At 43.7% G+C, this 20412-nt stretch overlaps 2 protein-coding genes across 3 annotated transcripts; one reads left to right on the forward strand and one right to left on the reverse strand.

Annotated features, from left to right (window-relative positions):
* Positions 1–194: 194 nt before the first annotated feature.
* On the forward strand, positions 195–7925 carry LOC122783086 (dynactin subunit 1-like; the record flags this gene model as incomplete). The annotated part of the gene is made up of 13 exons (XM_044047735.1): positions 195–305; positions 444–656; positions 3654–3815; positions 3969–4100; positions 4200–4328; positions 5242–5384; positions 5461–5618; positions 5759–5773; positions 5942–6069; positions 6147–6333; positions 6420–6493; positions 6564–6653; positions 6736–7925. Coding segments are annotated over 13 exons (1680 nt in total), but the record flags the coding sequence as incomplete, so codon positions are not given.
* A 42-nt stretch (positions 7926–7967) lies between these two features.
* alms1 (ALMS1 centrosome and basal body associated protein) lies at positions 7968–20187 on the reverse strand. Of its 2 annotated transcripts, none has more exons than XM_044047645.1 (18): positions 20114–20187; positions 18686–18863; positions 18267–18387; positions 16446–18150; positions 16147–16306; positions 14860–15948; positions 14304–14419; positions 12444–13356; positions 12187–12300; positions 11315–11470; positions 10259–11043; positions 10018–10117; positions 9462–9689; positions 9103–9380; positions 8625–8775; positions 8464–8521; positions 8188–8287; positions 7968–8101 (listed from the first exon to the last, which is right to left on the reverse strand). In XM_044047645.1, exons 1-18 carry the CDS (start codon positions 20126–20128, stop codon positions 8057–8059), a joined length of 6312 nt encoding a protein of 2103 aa, XP_043903580.1. In that variant the 5' UTR covers positions 20129–20187; the 3' UTR covers positions 7968–8056. The 2 variants fall into 2 exon arrangements, with proteins under 2 accessions (XP_043903580.1, XP_043903579.1); XM_044047644.1 differs by having other exon boundaries at positions 10259–11046.
* Between the last annotated feature and the right edge of the window lie 225 nt (positions 20188–20412).

The raw sequence follows: 20412 nt of genomic DNA on the forward strand, positions 1-20412 counted from the left end.
AAATCAGTCAAAAAAGTCATAGTATTGTATGTTGTCCAAAACGAGACAAAAAAGTCATAGAATAGTATGTTGTCCAACATCAGTCAAAAAAGTCATAGTATCGTATGTCTTCCAAAATGAGACAAAAAAGTCATAACATAGTATGTCGTCCAAAATCTGTCAAAAAGTCGATAGTAAAAAGTTTGACATTATAGAAAGAACGAAAATTTCATGGATGGTTTTTGTCATTTTTCCAGCACCTGTACAGTATTCACCTGACGGAGCAGAACGAGGACTGCACTATGCAGTTGGCTGATCACATCAGAGTGAGTATCAATAGTCAGTGTGAACAGTAGAAACACTTACAATCACAAAGGATGTAAATTCTGCTTCTTTTTAAACTCAAGTTGATGTAGCTTCTTTGTCACAAATGGACACAGTGAACGTCTCTTGTACGTTCTCAGTTTACCCAGAGTGCCTTGGACTGCATGGCCGTGGAGGTCGGGCGTCTGCGCTTGTTCCTGCACGCTGGTCAGGAGAAGGCCGACCTCGCCGTGCTGCTCAAAGACCTGGAGACGTCCTGCAGCGACATCAGACAGTTCTGTAAGAAGATCCGCAGGAGGATGCCAGGGACCGACGCACCCGGCATCCCAGCGGCACTCAACTTTGGCCAACAGGTAACCCACTAACCAACTAACCTTAACTTACCTGCTGGGTTGTTTGAATCATCACTACAACTCTGTTAGTTGCAGTGTTGGGGTTAACCCCGCACTACGCGCACGCGTGCGTGTGTGAGACAGGGTTAACCTCGCACTACACGTGTGTGTGTGTGTGAGAGACAGGGTTAACCCCACACTACACGTGTGTATGTGAGACAGGGTTAACCCCACACTACACAAAAGACAATGTTTGTAATCTGTGGTTTTCCTCCAAACAAAAATTATAGTGAAGTATATAAAAATACTTTGTGTTTTATTGTTAGAAACTGGAAATTTCAACAGTTAAAAAGAATAAAATGTATATTTTTGCACAGTCAGTGATTTAATTTCGCAAGAAGAAAATAAAATTTGTAATATTAGCCCTATAACGCTAAACGTATCATATGTGATACATGAGTTTTTGAGCCCTCCACATGAGCAGTGTGACATTTTTTTCCCTGAAAAACCCGATGTATACGATTATATACATGCAGTACACGGATAATCCACCAGAGGGCAGTAATCTGCTCACTAGAGGGCTTTCCAGCCATGCTACAAGACTGCCATTAACCAAGAAGTGGTCTCATGTGGTATTTGCAGAAGAACTTTGCCAATTTTGAAAAGGTTAAGGTAAGAATTTTTCTTTTTTTTTGTGAAACATCAATTGGAACAGTTACTGGGTTGATGCAACGTGAAATTACTTAATATTTCATAATCTATGGTTTAATAAAACCGTGTTAAAAATGACGCATCAAATTTGATACAGCGCGTGTATAAGTTCATGTAACTCTAAATCAGTCAATTGTCATTTTATTGTATTTCATGCATTATAAATATCATCAAGCAACATACAGTCTTTTTATTTTTCAAGTAAACTAATTAAATGTTTAAATTACATCATTTGGTCCGTTCGGAGCAATAAATTAGATATGCAACTTGCTGTATCATGATGACTAGTTGGGTGTTGCAATGGTATGATTGATAGCAACTTTGTTTTGCTTACTGATTTTCACTAAAAACTGACCAATTCAAGAAACACACAATGATCTGTTTTTGGTATGCATGTGTGTTTTAGATGGCAAAAAAATACAGTGTTGAAGATTATTATGGATGGGAATTCAAGTGACTTTGAGCAGCTCGGGGAAGATGATGATGAGGAGGATGAGGAGGATGAGGAATGGACCCCAACTGCAAGGATTGGGGGAAACCCAGATAGTAGTGATGATGAGGAAGAGGAAGGCCCAGAGGTCCCAGAAGAGGACACAACACCAAAGCAGTTGGCAAGGGGCAAAGTGAAAAAGAACAGTTTGAACCTCCATCTGTTGAGTTTGTGGAATGTGTTGAGGAAGACTCTGAAGAGAGGCTTGACTGGACACCATATATGTATTTCAAAGATATTGTGACTGAGGAAATGCTACAGTATCTTGCAGAAGAAACAAACTTGTACAGTGTGCAGAAAAATGGAAAGTCAGTGAACACAAATGCCCAAAAAATTGAGCAAATTCTGGGTATGTACATGCACATGGGGTTAGTACAGATGCCCAACATACGAGCTTACTGGGAGATGGAGACAAGGTACCCCCCAGTGTGTGATGTGATGTCACGGGGTCGATTCCTGAATTTGTTGACGTTGGTTCACTTTCAGGACAACCTCAACGTGTCTGAGGATGCAAAAAAGGATAAAGTGTGGAAACTCAGGCTATGGTTGGAGAAACTACGCCGACAATTTCTTTGCATACCTCCTGAAGAATGTCACGCTGTTGATGAAATCATGGTGCCTTTCAAAGGAAAATCACATCTACGATGCTACATGCCAGGAAAACCTCACAAGTGGGGGTTCAAGATGTGGGGACGTGCCGGCCAAAGTGGCTATCTCTATGATTGTGACGTGTGCCAAGGGAGAGAAAATCCAGACCAAGAGAAATCTGATGTTGGTGCAACAGGAGATAAAAAATCACAAAGTTTTGCTGACAACTTCTTTACATCAGTTCCATTGGTGGAGCATCTGAAACAAAGAGGAATCTACTACATAGGGACAGTCCGAAAAACTGCAAACTGATGGATGAGAAAGAACTGAAGACAAAGGGAAGGGGGTCTCTGGATTTCAGAGTAAATCAGGAAGAAAACATCATTGTGAGATGTTATGACAACAAAGCTGTGAACCTGCTCTCTTTTGTTGGTGTTGAACCACTGGGCAATGGGAAACGTTGGGATCGGAAAGCCAAAACCTACATCATGGTTCCCAGACCAGCCATTGTTGACACATACAACAGGTTCATGGGAGCTGTTGACCTTCTTGATATGATATCTGCACTGTACAAGTTCAACTTCAGATCCCGAAGATGGTACATCTATATTTGGTGGCACACCGTTACAGTGGCATTAATCAATGCATGGATCCGCTACAGAAGAGACCTGGAGAAACTGCAGCCCAGACAGAAAGCCCTGCCCTCACAAGCGCAGGAAAGGTCAAAAAGTGTGGCAGACCACTGTCCTCTCCAGAAGCAACGCCAACCCCTCCCTGGAAGAGGGAAACCCGACAGAGATGCAAGCACTGCGTAGGCCACTTTGCCCATGTGTACTGTAATAAATGCAGAGCGCATCTTTGTCTAAATAAGGACAGAAACTGTTTTCAAGCCTACCATCACTCAAAATAAAAAGGTTGTGAACAGCAAAATGAGTAAAAATAACTGAGATGTTATGTCTTCCAGACTTCCACCCTGCCAGTTCCATTGCTGCATTGTTTTTGTTGCATCTGTTTGTCCAAGAAAAAAAAGAATCTCTGAGAATTGTGACCCGCTGTATAAAATATGATACAAATTAAAACTCTTTTTTTTTTTTGTTGTTGTTGTTCAGAAGGACCACTAAAGGCTCCAGTTTCAAACTATTTTTTTCATGGTTTGGGCTTTACAGGGTTAATTGCGTTTTAAATGTTTCTGAACTTGAGATGATGATGATGATGATGATGATGCGCAGGTGTCGGACACGCTGTCAGACTGCAGGAAACACCTGACCTGGGTGGTCGCCGTGCTGCAGGAAGTGGCTGCAGCAGGAGCTCAGATGATGTCGCCTCTCGCTGAACAGGACGGACTGACGGCCGTCAAACTGGAGGACGTGGCGTTCAAGGCGGGAGAACAGGTGCGTACATCACAGATTAGATTATTGATCCCACACTGGGTTACAACAGCAGGATTACGATCAAATATCAACACACAAATGTTCAGTAACTAAACTATAACAATAATAATTATAATAATATCATTACTCACTTACACTGTCCACTCATTTCAGATTTATGGATCTCAGGGCGCTAACCCCTACGAGTATCTGCGACAGTCCTGTAGCATCGTCATAGCAACCATGAACAAGATGGCCACCGCCATGCAGGAGGGAGAGTACGACTCTGAGAGGCCTCAGAGCAAGGTAACTATTTATGTCTCTTCAGGATCTAGGGACTGAGGTGACACAGGTGTGCGTTCTCAGTCCATCTGATCGCTCACGTTTCTCTCTGTCGTCTCCCAGAATCCTCCACCAGTGGACGTGCGAGCAGCCGCTCTGCGAGCAGAGATCACAGACGCTGAGGGTCTGGGTCTGAAGCTGGAGGACAGAGAGACGGTCATCAAAGAGCTGAAGAAGTCGCTGAAGATCAAGGTGAACAGAAAGCAGGTTTAGTGAAAACTCTTGAGTTAGTCAATCCTGAGATGAGCCTGAAGCAGCTGACACTCGTCTCATGTCCTCATTCATACAGTCGATATCAGAGCGTTCACCTGCAGAATGAATGAAATCCCAATCACATGTTACTTCCAGTGTGAGAAGAACTGTACAGACTCCTAACACGGCACGGGTTCATACTCAACTCAGCACATATCACACACACACACACACACACCTTAATCAAATCAATCAAAAAAACAATATTTTAGAGACGCCCCCAAAATCTCACAAATCATGTTTCAGGGGAGCGCGTGTCTCATGTCGGGGGCTGTGTCAGATTGTGTTACTGTCACAGATCACTGATCATGATGATGTGAGTATTTCTGATGCAGCTGGAAACACTTTAACTCCACTGTAGCTTAAAAGTGACTTTTTGGATCTCAATGTTTGACAGTGTTCATATTTACACGTGGAAATATAGTGTTGAGCAAAATGGTTTCATGTAAAATAGAGTCAAAAAAAGTGAGTCAGTCGGACTTTATATTTCTGCCCAACTGGATTAAAATGGAGGCTGTGCTCTTTGTTTACCTGTTGCCATGGTGAATTGTAGTATCAGAGCTCCATTGATGAAACATTTGGTTCATTTGGATTCACAGACTTGTGTTTAAAGTTTTTTAAACACAAGTGCAGTTATTTTGTATAAAACTAAAACAGCTTTTGAATTATCATTGAATTCTTTACTTTCCATAATAATCACGCACATCTGTCTTTGTCATTTTTAAATTGACTTGGACGTTTTTCAGCGTCTTGAACATGAAATGGACATTTGTGTGTTTGTCTTTTACTCACTGACATGAAAACAAACTCAAACAGCTGATCGTAAACACCTGTGCGCGTGCGTGTTGTTTAGGGGGAGGAGCTGAGCGAGGCCAACATCCGCCTTAGTCTGCTGGAGAAGAAACTGGACAGTTCGTCCAAGGACGCAGACGAACGCGTGGAGAAGATTCAGACTCGACTGGACGAGACGCAGACTCTGCTGAAGAAGAAAGAAAAGTGAGAACGAGCACAAACGTCTCTGCACGTTTGTTCAGGCTGACGTGAAGTCACTGTTGTTTTTTTTACTCAACAGGGAGTTTGAGGAGACGATGGACGCTCTGCAGGCCGACATCGACCAGCTGGAGTCAGAGAAGGCGGAGCTAAAGCAGAGAATCAACAGCCAATCAAAGATGACGGTGGACGGACTGAGAGGAAGCAGCCAACCAGGAATCGCCTCCATCATCACAGGAGGTGAGTGGAGGGGAAACCATAATGTGATTATAGTCACATGCTCTCACATCTTTGTGCAAATCTAGAAGAGTTTTAATCTATGATTGTTGTATTCTGGTGTTAATGATTTTTTTTTCTTTGTCTTAATGTTTTATCTTCAGCAGAGGAACAAAAAGGTATCCATCGGGCTGCTCTGCATGTGACATTCTGATGATATTTGAATTGATTATTATTTTCTTAGCTTCTTAAATGTGAATAATTGCTGTTTCTTTGCTCCACGTAACAAAGAAATCGTTCAAAAATGCAGAAAACACATAAACTAACGTCCGACACCTGGTCCACAGGAGCCATGATGTCTGGAGCGGGTTCATCCTCAGGAGTCCAGGTGATCGACTCTCCTCTGCTGACTCAGCAGATCCACGCTCAGAGACTCTGCATCAAACACCTGAAGAACGACAACAACAGGATGAAGGTAACAGTCTGTCTGACACTCGTCCTGAACCTGTCTGTCTGACGTTTCTCACTGTGGCGTTTGCGTGCCCCTCACAGGCTGAGAAGATGCGCGCTCAGCTCGCCGCTCTGCCTCCGCTCCACGTGACCAAACTTCCCTCCAGAGATGGAGGACGTCCCGAAGTGCTCTCCAGCGCCCTCTACCGCAAGACTGAGCAGCTCCTGGAGACTCTGCTGCAGATGAGCGCCAACATGAAGGTGGTGGACATCACCGGAAAATCTCCAGGTACCAAGAAGACACGAGGTTTAAAGACTTTTAACAGTTTGTGATGTTGGCTTTGTTTTGAGTAAAATGATAATTGTGTGCTGCAGTGACACCTGGTGGTCAGCTCCTGGAACAAACTGCTAGATTACAGTCTCTGAGGGACACGCTGGACAGACTGAGGGTAAAAGTTTAAAATGATTCATCACTTCAAACAAAGTTCTCACCTTAAACTGAAACTTTTCACCCGTCAGGACGAAGTCGCCGAACACGTCGTCAACCAACAACCTGGAGCTCGAGTGTCGTCAGACTTTGCCACGTTTCCTTCCACGTTGTTTGTTAAGGTACAGCAGGAGCGTTAGGCGGCTGATTTAGTGTCATCCGCTTCCATAAACATGACGTTATTTATTTCTCTCCGTCGTTCAGGTGAAGGAGGAGAAACAGGGCGACGCGGTTCTGGTGGGTCGGGTCATGGTGCCGTGTCTCCGTGGTCAGGAGCAGGTCCACCGTCTCGTCATGTCTCAGTCTCAGCTGCACAGAGTTCACAGTCTGCTGCGAAACTAAAGCCTCAGCTGTCCTTCTGTCCTGCATCTTCATCATCATCATCCTCAGAGCAGACGTCAGATTACAATCTTTTGTCCAATTAAGCGTTCAGTCATAAATTTGTGTCATAACAGACGACATGGAAGAGGGGCGGAGCAATGGGGCGGAGTACTGTAAGCAAACAACAGCATGTGTTTGGAAATGGCTGAAAAATACTTCAACTCGCTGCTGATTTAATTAAGTAATTGATTAATTATTGTTGCCCTACTTTTGGTTTGTCTATGCTCGTGACTGATGTAGAGGAATCAAACACGCCAGACTGCTTTCCTGTGAGGGGGAGGAGTGGGGGGCGTGGTCTGTGACCTGACCTCGAGTGCTTTCAGCCACTTAAATATTGACGACTGATCGTGACTTTATTGGTTTTATCCTTTGACTGAGTGATACTGAATTTTGACAGTAATTAGAAGTTAAATTAATGATGAACTGTATTTACATGTCTGCTGCATGTGTCCACTGAAAACTACTGTGTGTTTGTTGCTGAATATATATTGAGAACTGGCTCTGGTGTGGAAGCTGCAGTTCACGCTTGAACCACTGGATGGCGATTTCTGTGTTCAACTCCATTTTTATAACCCGGCTGTTTTAAAGGGAAAAGAAACTAAACTTGTCACTGACGACAAAGTTTATGATTAAAGCAGGTTAATCTTTACTTTACTGTGTAAAAAGAAAGCTAAATTATGTCACAGATTTATGCACTTTAGTCTGATAAACGGTAAAATATGGTTTAAATGATTTACTATTTATTACTGTGTACTGTTACATGCTTGAAGTAGAAAGACAGTCTTTGTCCGAGCGTTAAACCTTAAAGCTGTCATGTGACAGAGAGCGACGGTCACATGACTTCACCTGTTTTCAAAGCAAATCCACATCTTTGCCAAAGAATGTGTTTGAATTTATTTCTGATATTTGTGTTCTGATAAAAGGGCCGAGTGCATTGATGTGACTGTTGTACGTGTTGTGGCTTCCTGCTCGTGCACAAACCAATAACTGATCAATAAAGACGGTTAAATCCACTTCATCACTGTCAGCCTCCTGTCTTAAATCAATCAAATGCATTTTTCAGTAACTTGGTTTATTTTATCTTCTACTTTACAACATTTGACTGCTAAAAATAAATATCTGTTTTTAAAAATGATTTGTTTGATTATTGCCAGGCTGTTCGCCTGCCCAGGACGTGGTTGGTGATTCTCTGAAAAATTAAAATAAACAAATGTGTGTTCATTACTTTCCATCAGCGACTGTCACAGTCTCTCTCAGGTTAATGTGTGTTTGTACCTTGTTGTAGAGTTGTGCGTTTAGACGGTAAGATTTGTACTCTGCTTTCCTTCGTTCCTCCTCTTTCCTCCTCTGAACCTCGGGCAGACTCTCATAGATCCTGGAGGTGAAACATGTACGAATCACTTTCACAAATTAAAACACTACTGTGATTCATCTGCTTTAAATCATTGAAAAGGTTCAGAGAAACACTGGTTAAACATTAGAACTGTGTGTCTTCAAGGGCTTTCTATAAACATGTATTTAAATATATACACTTTCAAAGAAAGGACTCACAGTTTGGATCTCTGGATCATCTCCTTCCTGGGAACAGCTCTCCTGAGCAGAGCAGCACCTGAACAAAGTTAACAAAGCAGTGAGTGAGTGAGTGAGTGAGTGAGTGCACTTGCAGAACCTAAAGACAGATTGCAGTGAAACACTGTTTCGTCCTCTCGTACCTGCAGGCTTCAGCCTCACTGCTCCTCCAGCCTCGTCTCTCTCCCCGGTGAAGACGTTGTGCAGCTTCCTCTTCTCCACCTGCAGAGTCAGACGCTTCAGACGCTGCATGGACCGAGAGATGAAGTCTGGACGCCGCATCGCCAGCGCCTCCTGCAGGATTGTCACAGTTAAGTAACAGTGAAGAACATTTACTAACCATCATTCAAATCTCCAAGGACGACAAAAAACTTAAATATCGTAAGAATGGTGACGATATTTAAGTCTCAGCTTTGCGTTCTAAGGGTTAAAGGTCAAGTGCATAACAATAGAATGTCTTATATTCTTTTTTTCCAGCACAACCTGATGAAATTATTGTTATTATTATTGTTGTTGTTGTTGTTGTTGTTATTAGTATATACTGCCATGAAAACCATCCATCAAACAGCTACTGTATAACCTGCCCTGTAAGTGAGGTTTGATTAAAAAGCCAAAAATAACCTGTAAAGAGACTTGTGTGAGACCAGAGGATGTGGTCTTGGTTCTGGAGTGTTGATGAGGTTCATGGTGGTGTATGAGGTGATGCTGCAGGTTTCTGTCTTCATGGACTTGTCTCAGTCTGAGGGGTTCTCTCCACGGTCGTGTTCTGCTGTACGGTACAAACATGGCAGTGCTTGGCCCTGGCCTCCACTCTGCCACCGCCTCCTCCTCCTCCTCCTCCTGGTTCTCCTTCCTGGCCTCTGACCTCAGGTCGTCGGCAGAGACAAACCATGAAACTCCTGGAGGAAACAGAGTCACATTCACGTCAGTAAATTTCAGCCTGGTTTTATTCTGCTAAAACTCGACAGATAAAAACAAACCTGCAGGGTAAAACTTTGACGGACTGCGCTTGTTCTTTCTCTGTTTATGTGACGACTGACATTTCGAAGGAGTCTTGTTTCCTCCTCTCCCTCCTCTTCCTCTCTCTGCTCTGGATGATGACGTGAAAACATGTCTCGGTGCTCTGGATTCATGGGGCGAGGGAAAAGTGGTGCCGACGTCTCTGGTGTGGCGCAGAGTCCCGTTACTAACAATCTCCAGGTCACTGGCTAAAAAAAAGAAAAGAAAATGTTGTTACGTGTGTGTGAACACTTTTGATCAATCTGTTTCCCTCATTACGTTCAGTTCAATCTAAACAAACACTCCTTTATTCAAACATAATTATTATTATCATTATTAATAATCATCATCATCATCATAATACAATTAAAAATAACAATAATAATGATAATAAAAATAACAATAATAATAATAATAATAATAATAACCAGCTCACAACAGGCCTCACACATGTGTTCTATAGGATTTTTGAATCAGTATCAGATCAGCACTGATAAAAAGTACAGTTAGTTAGTTAGTTAGTGATGGTTGACTGACCGGTCTGAATGCCTTTGCTGAGCAGTTTCACCGTCAGAGTTCCTGAGAGTCCTCGCTCTGATGAGACGGTGAAGGTGGACGACGTAGAATCAGGGAGAATCTAAAGAAAAACAAAAAGCTCATCATCAATGACATGTTTTTAGTTAGACAACTATATTTTTTCTTTTAAAATAATAAGACTAATAAGTTTACTTTAAAGGGCAGTTTTTAAATGAACTATTAAGCAGCACATGAAACATACCGAGGACTGCTCTGTCTCTGATGGAGGGCGTCTCCCTCTCCTCTGCTCCCTCCCTTCTTTCTGCTTGTTGATGGTCTTGTAGAGTTTACTGAGGCTGGAGCTGCTTCTCTGGTTCTGGACTCTGCGAGTGCCGAACACTCGGACCAGCCGGTCCGTGTCAATGGTGGACGTGGTCTCTGACTCGTCTCTGTCAGCTGGAGTGAAGCCCAGACTCTGGGAGGAGCTGTGAGACAGAGCGGAGGTGGAGGAGGCGCGACTGTCTTCTTCTGCAGGCTGTGGCTGCAGCGTCTGTGTCCAGGCCTGACGGGGGTCAAACTTCCCACTTCCTCCCACTTTCCTCTGCATTCCTCTGACCTCAGTGTGAAAACTGCTGCTGTCCTGACTTTTTCCTTGCTTGGGTTTTGTGTTGTTAGCATCACGACGCTCCTCCTGTGCCCCTGACACGTTAGCCGCCCTCTTGCTATGAATGAAACGAGACAGAAGCTCCAGTCGCTCCAGCAGCGACGCCTCTCTGTCACTGGTTGGGCGAGAGTCGTCCATGTTCCTCTGCTCACAGAACCTTTGCCACAGCTGCTCCAGATTGCTGCTGCTGCTGTGTTGAGGATGAGGATCATCATGGTCTCTTTCCTGCAGGTCAGCTGAGCTTTGGTTGACGTGACGTCTCGTCTTGATAAAGACAGTTGTTTGAGGATCATCGTGATGGAAGAAGTGCACTGGGCTGGTTCCCTGGTCTCTCACAGACACCCGCTTTGGAGTCTGGTTCACACTTGTTTGTGAGCTTTTATCTGCTGTCACACAACAGAGTGGTTTAAACTATATTACACAGACAAACACTTTTTTGTTCCAGCTTCAAAACACACTAATATTATAATAGGTTTGTAATAAAAGAACATGAATGGAGAGAAGTGAAGACTAGTCTGGACTTTACTGATCCCACATCTGGGAAACCTCCACTGGAGATTTAAAATGTGTTTTCTCTTGTTCTTCATTGTGTTATGATTGTTTTTTGTTCTAAGGTCTCTCTGCTTGACTCTGTGTGTGTGTGTGTGTGTGTACCTCTGTGTCCAGACTCTTGCATTTTAAAGGTGGCTGTTTTTGACCTCTTGCTGTAGATGCCCTCCGTGTGTCTGATGGTGACGCCTCGGTCTAACCCCGGGTCCTGGTGCCCGAGGACGTCGCTGCTGAAGCGGGGGGGCACAGCGTCGTCTGAGCCTGTTCACATTTAATGTTCAAAAAACTCTCTTCATATCTGAGATGAAGGACTGATCACAAATGAACAGAAGCTGTTGCCTGCATATCTCTCGCGCTCTCTCTCCCCCGTCTCCCTCTCTGCTGGGCCCGAGCTCTGCCTTTGTCTGTGGAAGGCCCTGAACATGAATAATTAATGCTGTGCCTGGTGTACGTTACAATAGAGCAGCTGCGACTCACTGGGGCTCAGGGGAAATGAGAGCGGAGCCTCTTTACTCATCACAGCTTCAACTGACAAATCAACTCTGTGGACTCATAAATTCCTGATTTTCTAATTTGCAGAGTTTAAGGCAGTTTTTAATCCTGAGGCTGCAGCTGAATCCACAGAGACACAATGATGACACACAACAAATAAAGCATTGACATCAGAGCAGGTTCCAATCCCTGCTAACACAGAGAGCACAGTGTCTGTGACAGCACAATATTCACCTCATCTTTTTGAACATTATAAAGCACAGATGTGTTTAATCAGAATAAACTAGGACTGAACGATTTCAGTCAAATATAAAATATTATTGAATATAACACACTCTGATGCAAGGATGATCCTCACTTTGTGCAGTCATCATTTCCATGTTGATAAAAGCGAGTCGTCAGAAGGAGATAATAATTACAGAGCTTATATTGGCCGTGTATTATTTCTAATAATGTACAGAATAAAAGTGAAAAGTGTGCCGCACCTGTGTGTGAGCTCTCCATTGTGGTGTCAGAGGTGTTTGAAGAGGAGACGTCGGCTTCTAACTGAGGGACGTAGAAGAAGTCCTCGCTGCCGTGAGGTTTGTACGGTAACAGAACTGTGAGAGGGACAATCACACACACACACCAATGTTAGCTGAGCATGTAGCACCACATACAGTTGTCTCGTTTTAGGGTTCTTTTAATGGAGAAATGCTGTATATTTGATCTGTAAAGCTGGTTCTTTCCATATAAAGTCTACCTGGTAATTCACTGGTTACAGGTCTTTTGGAAACATCGGGTGTGAGATGTGGTGTAAACGTTTGTTTGGACGTGGAGGTCATTCTTTCCTGCGGTGCCGCCGTTTTAAAAAGGGTGGATGTGTCAACTCTTTCAATCGTCCTCTGTTTCTGTGGTTCTCTGACCTCGCGCCACTCTGCAGGACTGGACAAACCAGCACCTTCATCTGGACTGCTGGCAGCAGAAGGAGAGCGTCGGAGGGAAATGAATTCTCGACGCGTCAGCCCAGAAAGAACCTCAGCTTGAGTGGCCGAGCTACGATCAGTGGCTTTGGGAGACAGAGTGACATGGACGTGTGAGACGTGACCTGACCTGGTGAGGGATTCACAGGTTTGTCCTGAATCTGAGGTGTTGTGGACTCTCAGATAATCTTTGACATTCAGATCTTTTCTCCTTAAACCCTGAGAAGCATCATGGCCACACACAGCTTCTCTCCTCTTCTGATTTCCTGACATTAAGTGAGATGTTACGTTGCTGGGTGGATCAAACACTGATGTTGGATCTGTGGTGGGAGCTTTGTTAGTTTGCGGGTGTTCAGCTGCCTCTGTGGAGAGCTCTGGGCTCGGGCTGATTGCAGGTACAGGTGACGGAGAGGGAGAGGGGGAGGTTGAACGCCGGCAGTCGGAGATGGAGATGGATGTGAGGGTTACTCCTTCTCTAGCAGCTATCTTCTGTACCTGAGCTTCTAGAGTTTCTGAGGAATGAGGGACGTGAGAGTCAACGAGGTGTGTTCTGATGCCCGAAAGAGGCGGAGCCAGCTGCCTGTTTAAATCAGCGGGGTCAGTGAATGTCTCTGCACTGGTAGGTGGAGCCTTTTCATTTGGGACTCTGACACTGGATACTGCACTGCTGTCAGTATCTGTGCTCAGCTGACTCTGGCAGAACAAACACACACAAACATAGTTAGAGACACAGAGATACAGTTTAGCTTGTTAGTTAAAGCTATAGTGTCTGTCAGCTACACACACAGTGTCTGTCAGCTACACACACAGTGTCTGTCAGCTACACACACAGTGTCTGTCAGCTACACACACTTTTGTCTCTCTGCATGGAAACCTGCTCAGACAAAAAGCAGGTTTCACACAGAAATGATTGTCGGTCACCTCGTTTGACATCGTCATTTACAGTTTTTTAAGTGAAACAGAGTCTAATATATTGCTTTTTTTTTTTAATCACAGTGTGAACAATAATAAATAGATGTATAATCAGTCAAAATAAGTGATAAGAAGAAAATGATAAGTGATTGACCTGCACACACACACACACACGCACACGCACACACACACACACACCAACTCCAAATAAACTATGAGGGATGAATTATGTACATGTTGTCAGCTGAACTGATGATCGTTGAAATGTTTGAATATTCATAGCAGCTTCCTGTTGGATGTAACGATGCCGTCACCGTGAATAAAGTGGAACAAACACTGTGAGACAGACTCAGAGGATATTTCCTCAAAGTTTCAGATGAATGCTTCTCGTCTGAAAAAGGACGCAGCATAGAAATGACAAAGTTACACACTGCAGCTTTAAAACACCGCTCAAGAGGATTTGCATGAAAAAAAGCATCAGCACTGCAACCACTCCTGAATCAGAACAGGGAAGAGTTTGTCCGACATGCGTGAATGAAGGAAGCCAGATTTGAACTTAAGCGTCACTGACACACAGCAGTTACCTTCACTGTGAGACCTGGACTGTCCAGACAAGAAACATCAAAAAACAAACACAATTACATGATTTTAATAAAGAAACCTTTTGTTTTCTAAACTGAACTAAGCTTGTAGTCACTGTTTCATAAGCTACAGATGTTTTTATTTACCTTCATAGGATATTTCAGCAGCAGCTCTCTCGTGATCTCTTCAATCCGTTTTTTATCTTCTTCGTCCAACTCCAGAGGCTCACACTGCCGTCCTGAGAGCTTCTGCTTGATCCACTCTGCAACATCACAATGGACTAACAGTCATTTTCTGAAAGTCTTCTCCTTCTGTGAGGAACATTGTATTTAACACAGAATCTCTAAATCTCTGTTTTTCCTGCAGGTTTCCGCTGATCAAATCAAATAAAAGTGAACAGTTGAATATAATGGAGAATCAGCATGAATTCAATTATTATTTACCAAGTTGTGTTGCATGACAGACCAATAAGTAGATTTTATAAAACGACTAATATAATGACCTTTAACCTCTAACACTACGACAGCTACAGGATCAGGAGTTGTAGATTCTATGGATGCCAATGTCATTCTGACTGTTTTGGACTCGGTCCTTGCAAAAGTTAAAATCGAATAATTTCCTGCTTATTTTCCTAGACTGGTCATGAGGGTTTTGTATTTTGAGGTGTTGCTATCAGCCCCTGCCGCCTCTGAACCATCATACCTCTGGCTCTGCTCTCCTCCTGGTCGGTGCTGCTGGCTGTGCTGGACATCATGGTGGCTGGAGGTTCCCTCTGGAGTAACTCGGCCACTCGGGCTGCCAGTGAGCTCTCACTGCTCCCGTCACTCAACACTCCCTGATCCGTGTCCTCAGGGGCAGCGGATGAGGAGTTACTCTGTGAAGCATCTCCAAGTGCAGCCTGTTGTTCCTCCACTGAGGCGTTCTCTGGCTCTGCAGGTGCAGAGGTGAGCTGTTGTGCAGGCTGTGTTGGCACAGTACTGTCAGGAGGTGCAGCGCTGCAGCCCTCAGGTTCTGCTCGACGCGCTGATTTGGAGAGGACGGACCCTGCAGAGGGTGCAGTAACCACAGCTGATGTGGATGGATAATCTGGTTGCCATGACGAGGCCACACTCTCCTGACCCATAGAGCTTTGCCTCAGATTATCTGAGGTCAGCATGGAATCGGACGAGGACCTGGTCCACAGTGAGGAAGATCGAGTTTTGCGATCTTCAGCTGCAGAGGAGGAGAAAGAGGAATCCTGGGGTTTACTGGTTTTCTTCATGGATGAGAGAAAAATGTCACCATCCGACAGCAGATGGCGCTTCGCTGCCGAAGCTGAGGAGGCTGCAGAGGAGCGAGCAGACACCACGTTGTCTGCCTGAGAGAGTTCTTTTTGGAGGTTAGACAAGGCCTTGGAGCCGACAAAAGAATCCTCTCTACTTTTGTCCAGGCTGCAGTTTGACCGCAAGGGTAACTCAAAGTCTTTTTGTGTGCACCTCGGCTTAGTAAATAATGACAGGTCAGACCTTTTGCCCACCTGGACAGCACTCTGGCTGCTGATTAAACTGCTGTGCTGCTGCTGCCGAGTGGGCTGCAAAATGGAGGCGCGACAGTCTTCATCAGGATGGAAGTTGGCTTCTTGTCTGCATTCACTCTGGAAAGCTTGTGTGTCTGTTGAAGGAGAAGTTCGTCGGGTCTGATCCGGCATCGATAAAGCTGGAGCAAGACTGTCCAGACTTAAAGGTATGGATATACTCGAGTCCACCGACAGAACACTGCACCTGGAAAACTCTCCCTTATGAGGACTCTCAGCTGAAAACACAAGTTTATTTTAAATGAATTACATAGCTTCATTATGGATTATGAACATCTGAGAATAATCCATGACATAGACATTTAACAAAAGACATTAGATATAACATAGATAACCATGTAACTGTAGATAAAGTAAAAACCTTTATAACTTTTGTCAGTACAGATGTAATGTTCAAGGATTTTGGATTCACGCACCTTCAGAGGGTTGTGTGCTCTTGGTCGGCGTTCCAATAGATCCTTTAATCGTACAGATGTCAGTGGGAGAGAATTCAGGTTCTCTGATTGGCCCTCTGGGTGCAAATGGAGTCAAGATTGTTGATGGAGACTGGTCAATACCCAAGTTGTGGAGATATAACTGTGAAAAAAAGAGAATCAGATAAATGTATTCATGGTGTTGTTCAGATTCAGGAGTTAGCTGAATTAAGATGTTCTTAACATATTCTTTAGGTTATTTTTTACACTCGTTCATGCCGGATTTTCAATTTTTCAATTACCGGAATGCGCTCGTCAATGTTGAGCTGAGGTGGTGTTGACGGTGGTCTTGAAGTCCAGAACGGAGCGTAGTTATCAACCTCAAGGCTGATGATAGATGAAGCTCCAATGGAAGTTCCCAACTTCAACCCACTGTTGTAACTTTCTTGTGAACTTGAAAGTGTCAAATTTCTATCGTCCGACACGTCACTGAAGTGACCGAGGCTCAGAAGAGGTGACAGTTGAGCTTGACCAGTTTCCTTGTCTTTCTGGCTCGACATGACGACCGTGTTGAGAGAGGAGTGGGACTGCGACATACCAAAGGGTGAGTTGGATGGTCTTGCTGCAGACCCGAGGTTATCTTTGTCACTGGGAGCTCTACCTACTGCCTCCCCTCTTCTTGGAGAAACGGAGGTAGATGGAGCATCAGAGGGGCTCTGTGTGACATTCTGCGTAGCAGCACTCTGTAGATGCTCACTCAGTATGCGATTCAGGGAGTCAGAAACTGCGTCATACGCTTTCTTTTTCGGAGATACCCCAGAAAAACCTTGCAGTGCTAAACTATCAAACAGTGAAGTTTTGCAGGAACTGTGATTGGCCCGCCAAGCGTCTACTTTCTGCATGTAGTTGAGACTTGGAAGCGATTGGACTTTTGCAGAGGTGTTTTCTTCACGGCACTGACTTGCTGTGCCTGGGTGATGGACATCACGTTCAGAAATAGCTGGTTGTGGAGAGATCCTGGAACTTGATGGATTAGAGTCCTCTTTATCAGATTCTATGGCAGAAAGTCGGCCTAATGTAGCCTTGACACTGGATTTAGGTGGGGCCTTAAAAACCCCTGGAGTTGACTGAGACTGTGGCAGGAAACCCAGGTAGGACCCATCAATGCCCGTTTGGTTCCCTGAGGACCAGATGTCTTGCTCTCTGTGAAGCCGTTCAACACCGGCTGAAAACGGCCCCGTCGACGGCTGCACTGTTGCACTGTTTTTTTCTTCAGATGCTTTTGTGGGATACGGAGTGACACATGGACCAAGAAGTGGTTGGTTTCTTGATTCAGCTTCAAGGTTGCTGTGCCTCGTGACCTCAGACAGCAGCTCCCTGTGTAACATTTCACTGCTGGTATCAGGCCGGGTGCTGCGGGAGCCCATGGTGATGTTGGAGACCTCAGATGATAGTTCCCGTGACTGGTCAGCTTGCTGTGCCTGCTGTTCCGGCAGAGAGGCTTCACCTGGAGGACGTTCTCTTCTAAATTGGCTTTGGTGAATGTCTGATTTACAAACATTGGTGCTTTTTGACACAGTTTTCTTCACAGACACCTCAGAAGCAGAGGAAACTGCACTACTGCTGGTGTTAGGCACGCCGACATCTTTCTCAAGGAGCTCCAGAAGATGCTGGGCAGGAATATCCTTACTCAGAAAGTATGTGTCATCATCCAGTGCCTCTTCTGCTAGTCGGTCAGATTGTGTCTCTGAGTCCTTCTTTAGTGCTTCCTGTCTGTCAGTGATGGCAGTCAGTAGGGAGTGATCAATTTCTTCTTGTCTGGCTTTGTCCACTGGTGGTAAACTGTATAGTGACAGAGAGCAGCAGCTGCTTGTTGCTTCCTCAGAGAGAATAGTTGTCTGAGCCAAAGGGTGTTGAAACAGCGAGCCACTCTCTGAGGCCTGAGAGGTGCGACCCTGGAGTGAAGAATGAAACCTCTCTGATGCCATGGAGACGTCAGGATATGCCCTGAAAAAAAAAAAACACCAATAATTTAATCCAAAAAAAATTGGTTGTTGAAATATGGATTGTTGAAATTGTCCATGGGAGAAATTATTAACATTTATGAGGGTTTTTTTTTTTACCTTAAAGGTGCAAATTCATTGTCACTTTGTTGGAATAAAGAATATTCAGTGAGGTTGGGTTCCACTCCTGAGTTTACAGGCATCAGGAAAAGGGCTGGAGACAAGTTACTGTCCTGAAATTCTAATAGAACAGATGAATGTTATCCACAGACCATGAAAATCATGTAGTCAAAACCAACCAAACCTTATTCAACCCCTAACTGTCACAGACTTCCAGTTGTAATGAGATCTAATTAAATTAATTGTTAAAAATAGAAATGAAATGTGATTTCCTACATGTACAAACATAAAAGAATGACATGTACATGAATGTTAACAGTATTTTATGAATTAAGCCAAAACAGGTTTCCAATAACACATCAACCAATCAATATAAACTATTCTGAAAAGCACAAGAAAGTGCAATTCAACATACATACCCAAGTCCAGAGAGTGAAGCCGTTGATGCTCCAAATCATCAGTGGTTAGTCTGGGATGACTCTGCTCCTGACTGGTACCATGTTGACTAGAAGGATCCAGATGACTCATGGATGAATGTTCAGACTGACTCACGTCGTTGTCTTCATCTTCTGGCATGTGAGGAGAGGCCTCCACTCTCTGTGAAATAATTAGTAACAACTTCATGAAAAACTGGAATGTTTCAAAACAGAGCTGCACAATTAAAAGCATAATAATCAAAAATGCAATCTGATCAAGTACATGAATCAATTATTAGATGAAGATGAAATGTGTGAACAAACAGCTGGTGATACACGTCTTGCATTTCTCACCAAACACCACCAAAATCAGCCCCGCACACACACACACACACACACGCGCACACCGCCCCTTAGTAAGTAGGGATGCACGATATTGAACTTTTTGACGATATCCAAGATAGCGATATATCGGGAGTGCTGGACACGTATACGTTTTTCCCTGTGCCCGTCTGCAGCGGTCCCAAACAGTTTGTGTGAGTGATGCATCTATTGTTTATCTTTACTTAGTGAAATACACAAATTCAATATTTTTACATAACAGGCCCAGACCCTTAAGTCCCAGTTTAAATACAAGGTTACAGTTAGGGCTGAACAATTAACCTATATTAACTGGGTTTTTTCACTCCTAGTTCTGTTGTGGGATAAATTCACTTAAAAGATTTCATACAAGGATCAATGTTCTCTTCTTCTGTGAGTCACAAAATCTGCTTCCTAAAAAAAATGATTTTTTTTTTAAAATCAAAATAGCAATATGACAACAAAATGTGCATCAAATGACTATTTTAGATTAAATATTGTCCTGATTAATACACATCATATTCTACAGACTGAAAATCTAAATGTATTATTTAAATGAGAGTTAGAATAATTATGTAAAATAAACTATTCCCTCTCATATCATGAATCACATCGCAATTTCAGTCAAAATAATCCCAATTACATATTTATATGAAATTGTTGAGCCCTAGTAACAGCTGCTCAACTCATTGACATGTCATTTAAAGCACGGTTTCCCACAACTGGTCCAACACACCTGATTCAAATCAAGAGCTCGTTACCAGACTTTCACAGAGCCTGAAGATGAGTGGACTTGAATGAGGTGTGTTGCAGCAGGGCATCCTTTAAAACATGCTGGGAAACACTGATTAAAGCATGATGTTAGCTAGAGTCACACGTATATTAAAATACAACAGCCAGACATACGCTAAAATGAGCTAACAGTCTGGTTTTGCTATTAGCAGCTAGCTAGCCGCTAACAAACGCCAGCGCTAAGTAAACTTTAACCGGGTTTCGTAAAAGCTCACCAACGCAGAAGTGTTGTATTATATCCTCTTTTTTTTATCAACAACACAAAGTTAGAGGAATCACCTGTGGAGTCTCCATGTTGATGTTGTCGTCTACAGACCGCCACAGTGCGCGCGCTTCCGCCAGCTCGTATCCAAGCGGCGTCGCCAAGACATTAAATCGCGCGAGAAGAGATTTGAACTGACGGGAGAGGACAAAGATCGTGTATTTAACAGATTAATCACTCCATCTATTATTGATGGCGCCATTGTTATTGTTGTAATAATAATAATAACAACAATAATGATAATAATAATAAATTCATTGTCTACAGTTTCATCCTCCACCGGAGGGTCACGGAGGTGCTGCGCCAATCTCTGCTG

This window comes from Solea senegalensis, linkage group LG16 (assembly GCF_019176455.1).
Source record: "Solea senegalensis isolate Sse05_10M linkage group LG16, IFAPA_SoseM_1, whole genome shotgun sequence".
NCBI lineage: Eukaryota > Metazoa > Chordata > Actinopteri > Pleuronectiformes > Soleidae > Solea > Solea senegalensis.

What these genes read in the sequence shown, in the direction of transcription:
- alms1 (XM_044047644.1), bottom strand. An exon ending in CAGCAAAGGCATTCAGACCG is followed by an intron (nt 9,690 to 10,017) that starts GTCAGTCAACCA and finishes TCTTTTTTTTAG; the next exon opens with CCAGTGACCTGGAGATTGTT. An exon ending in ACGCACAACTCTACAACAAG is followed by an intron (nt 8,102 to 8,187) that starts GTACAAACACAC and finishes TTAATTTTTCAG; the next exon opens with AGAATCACCAACCACGTCCT.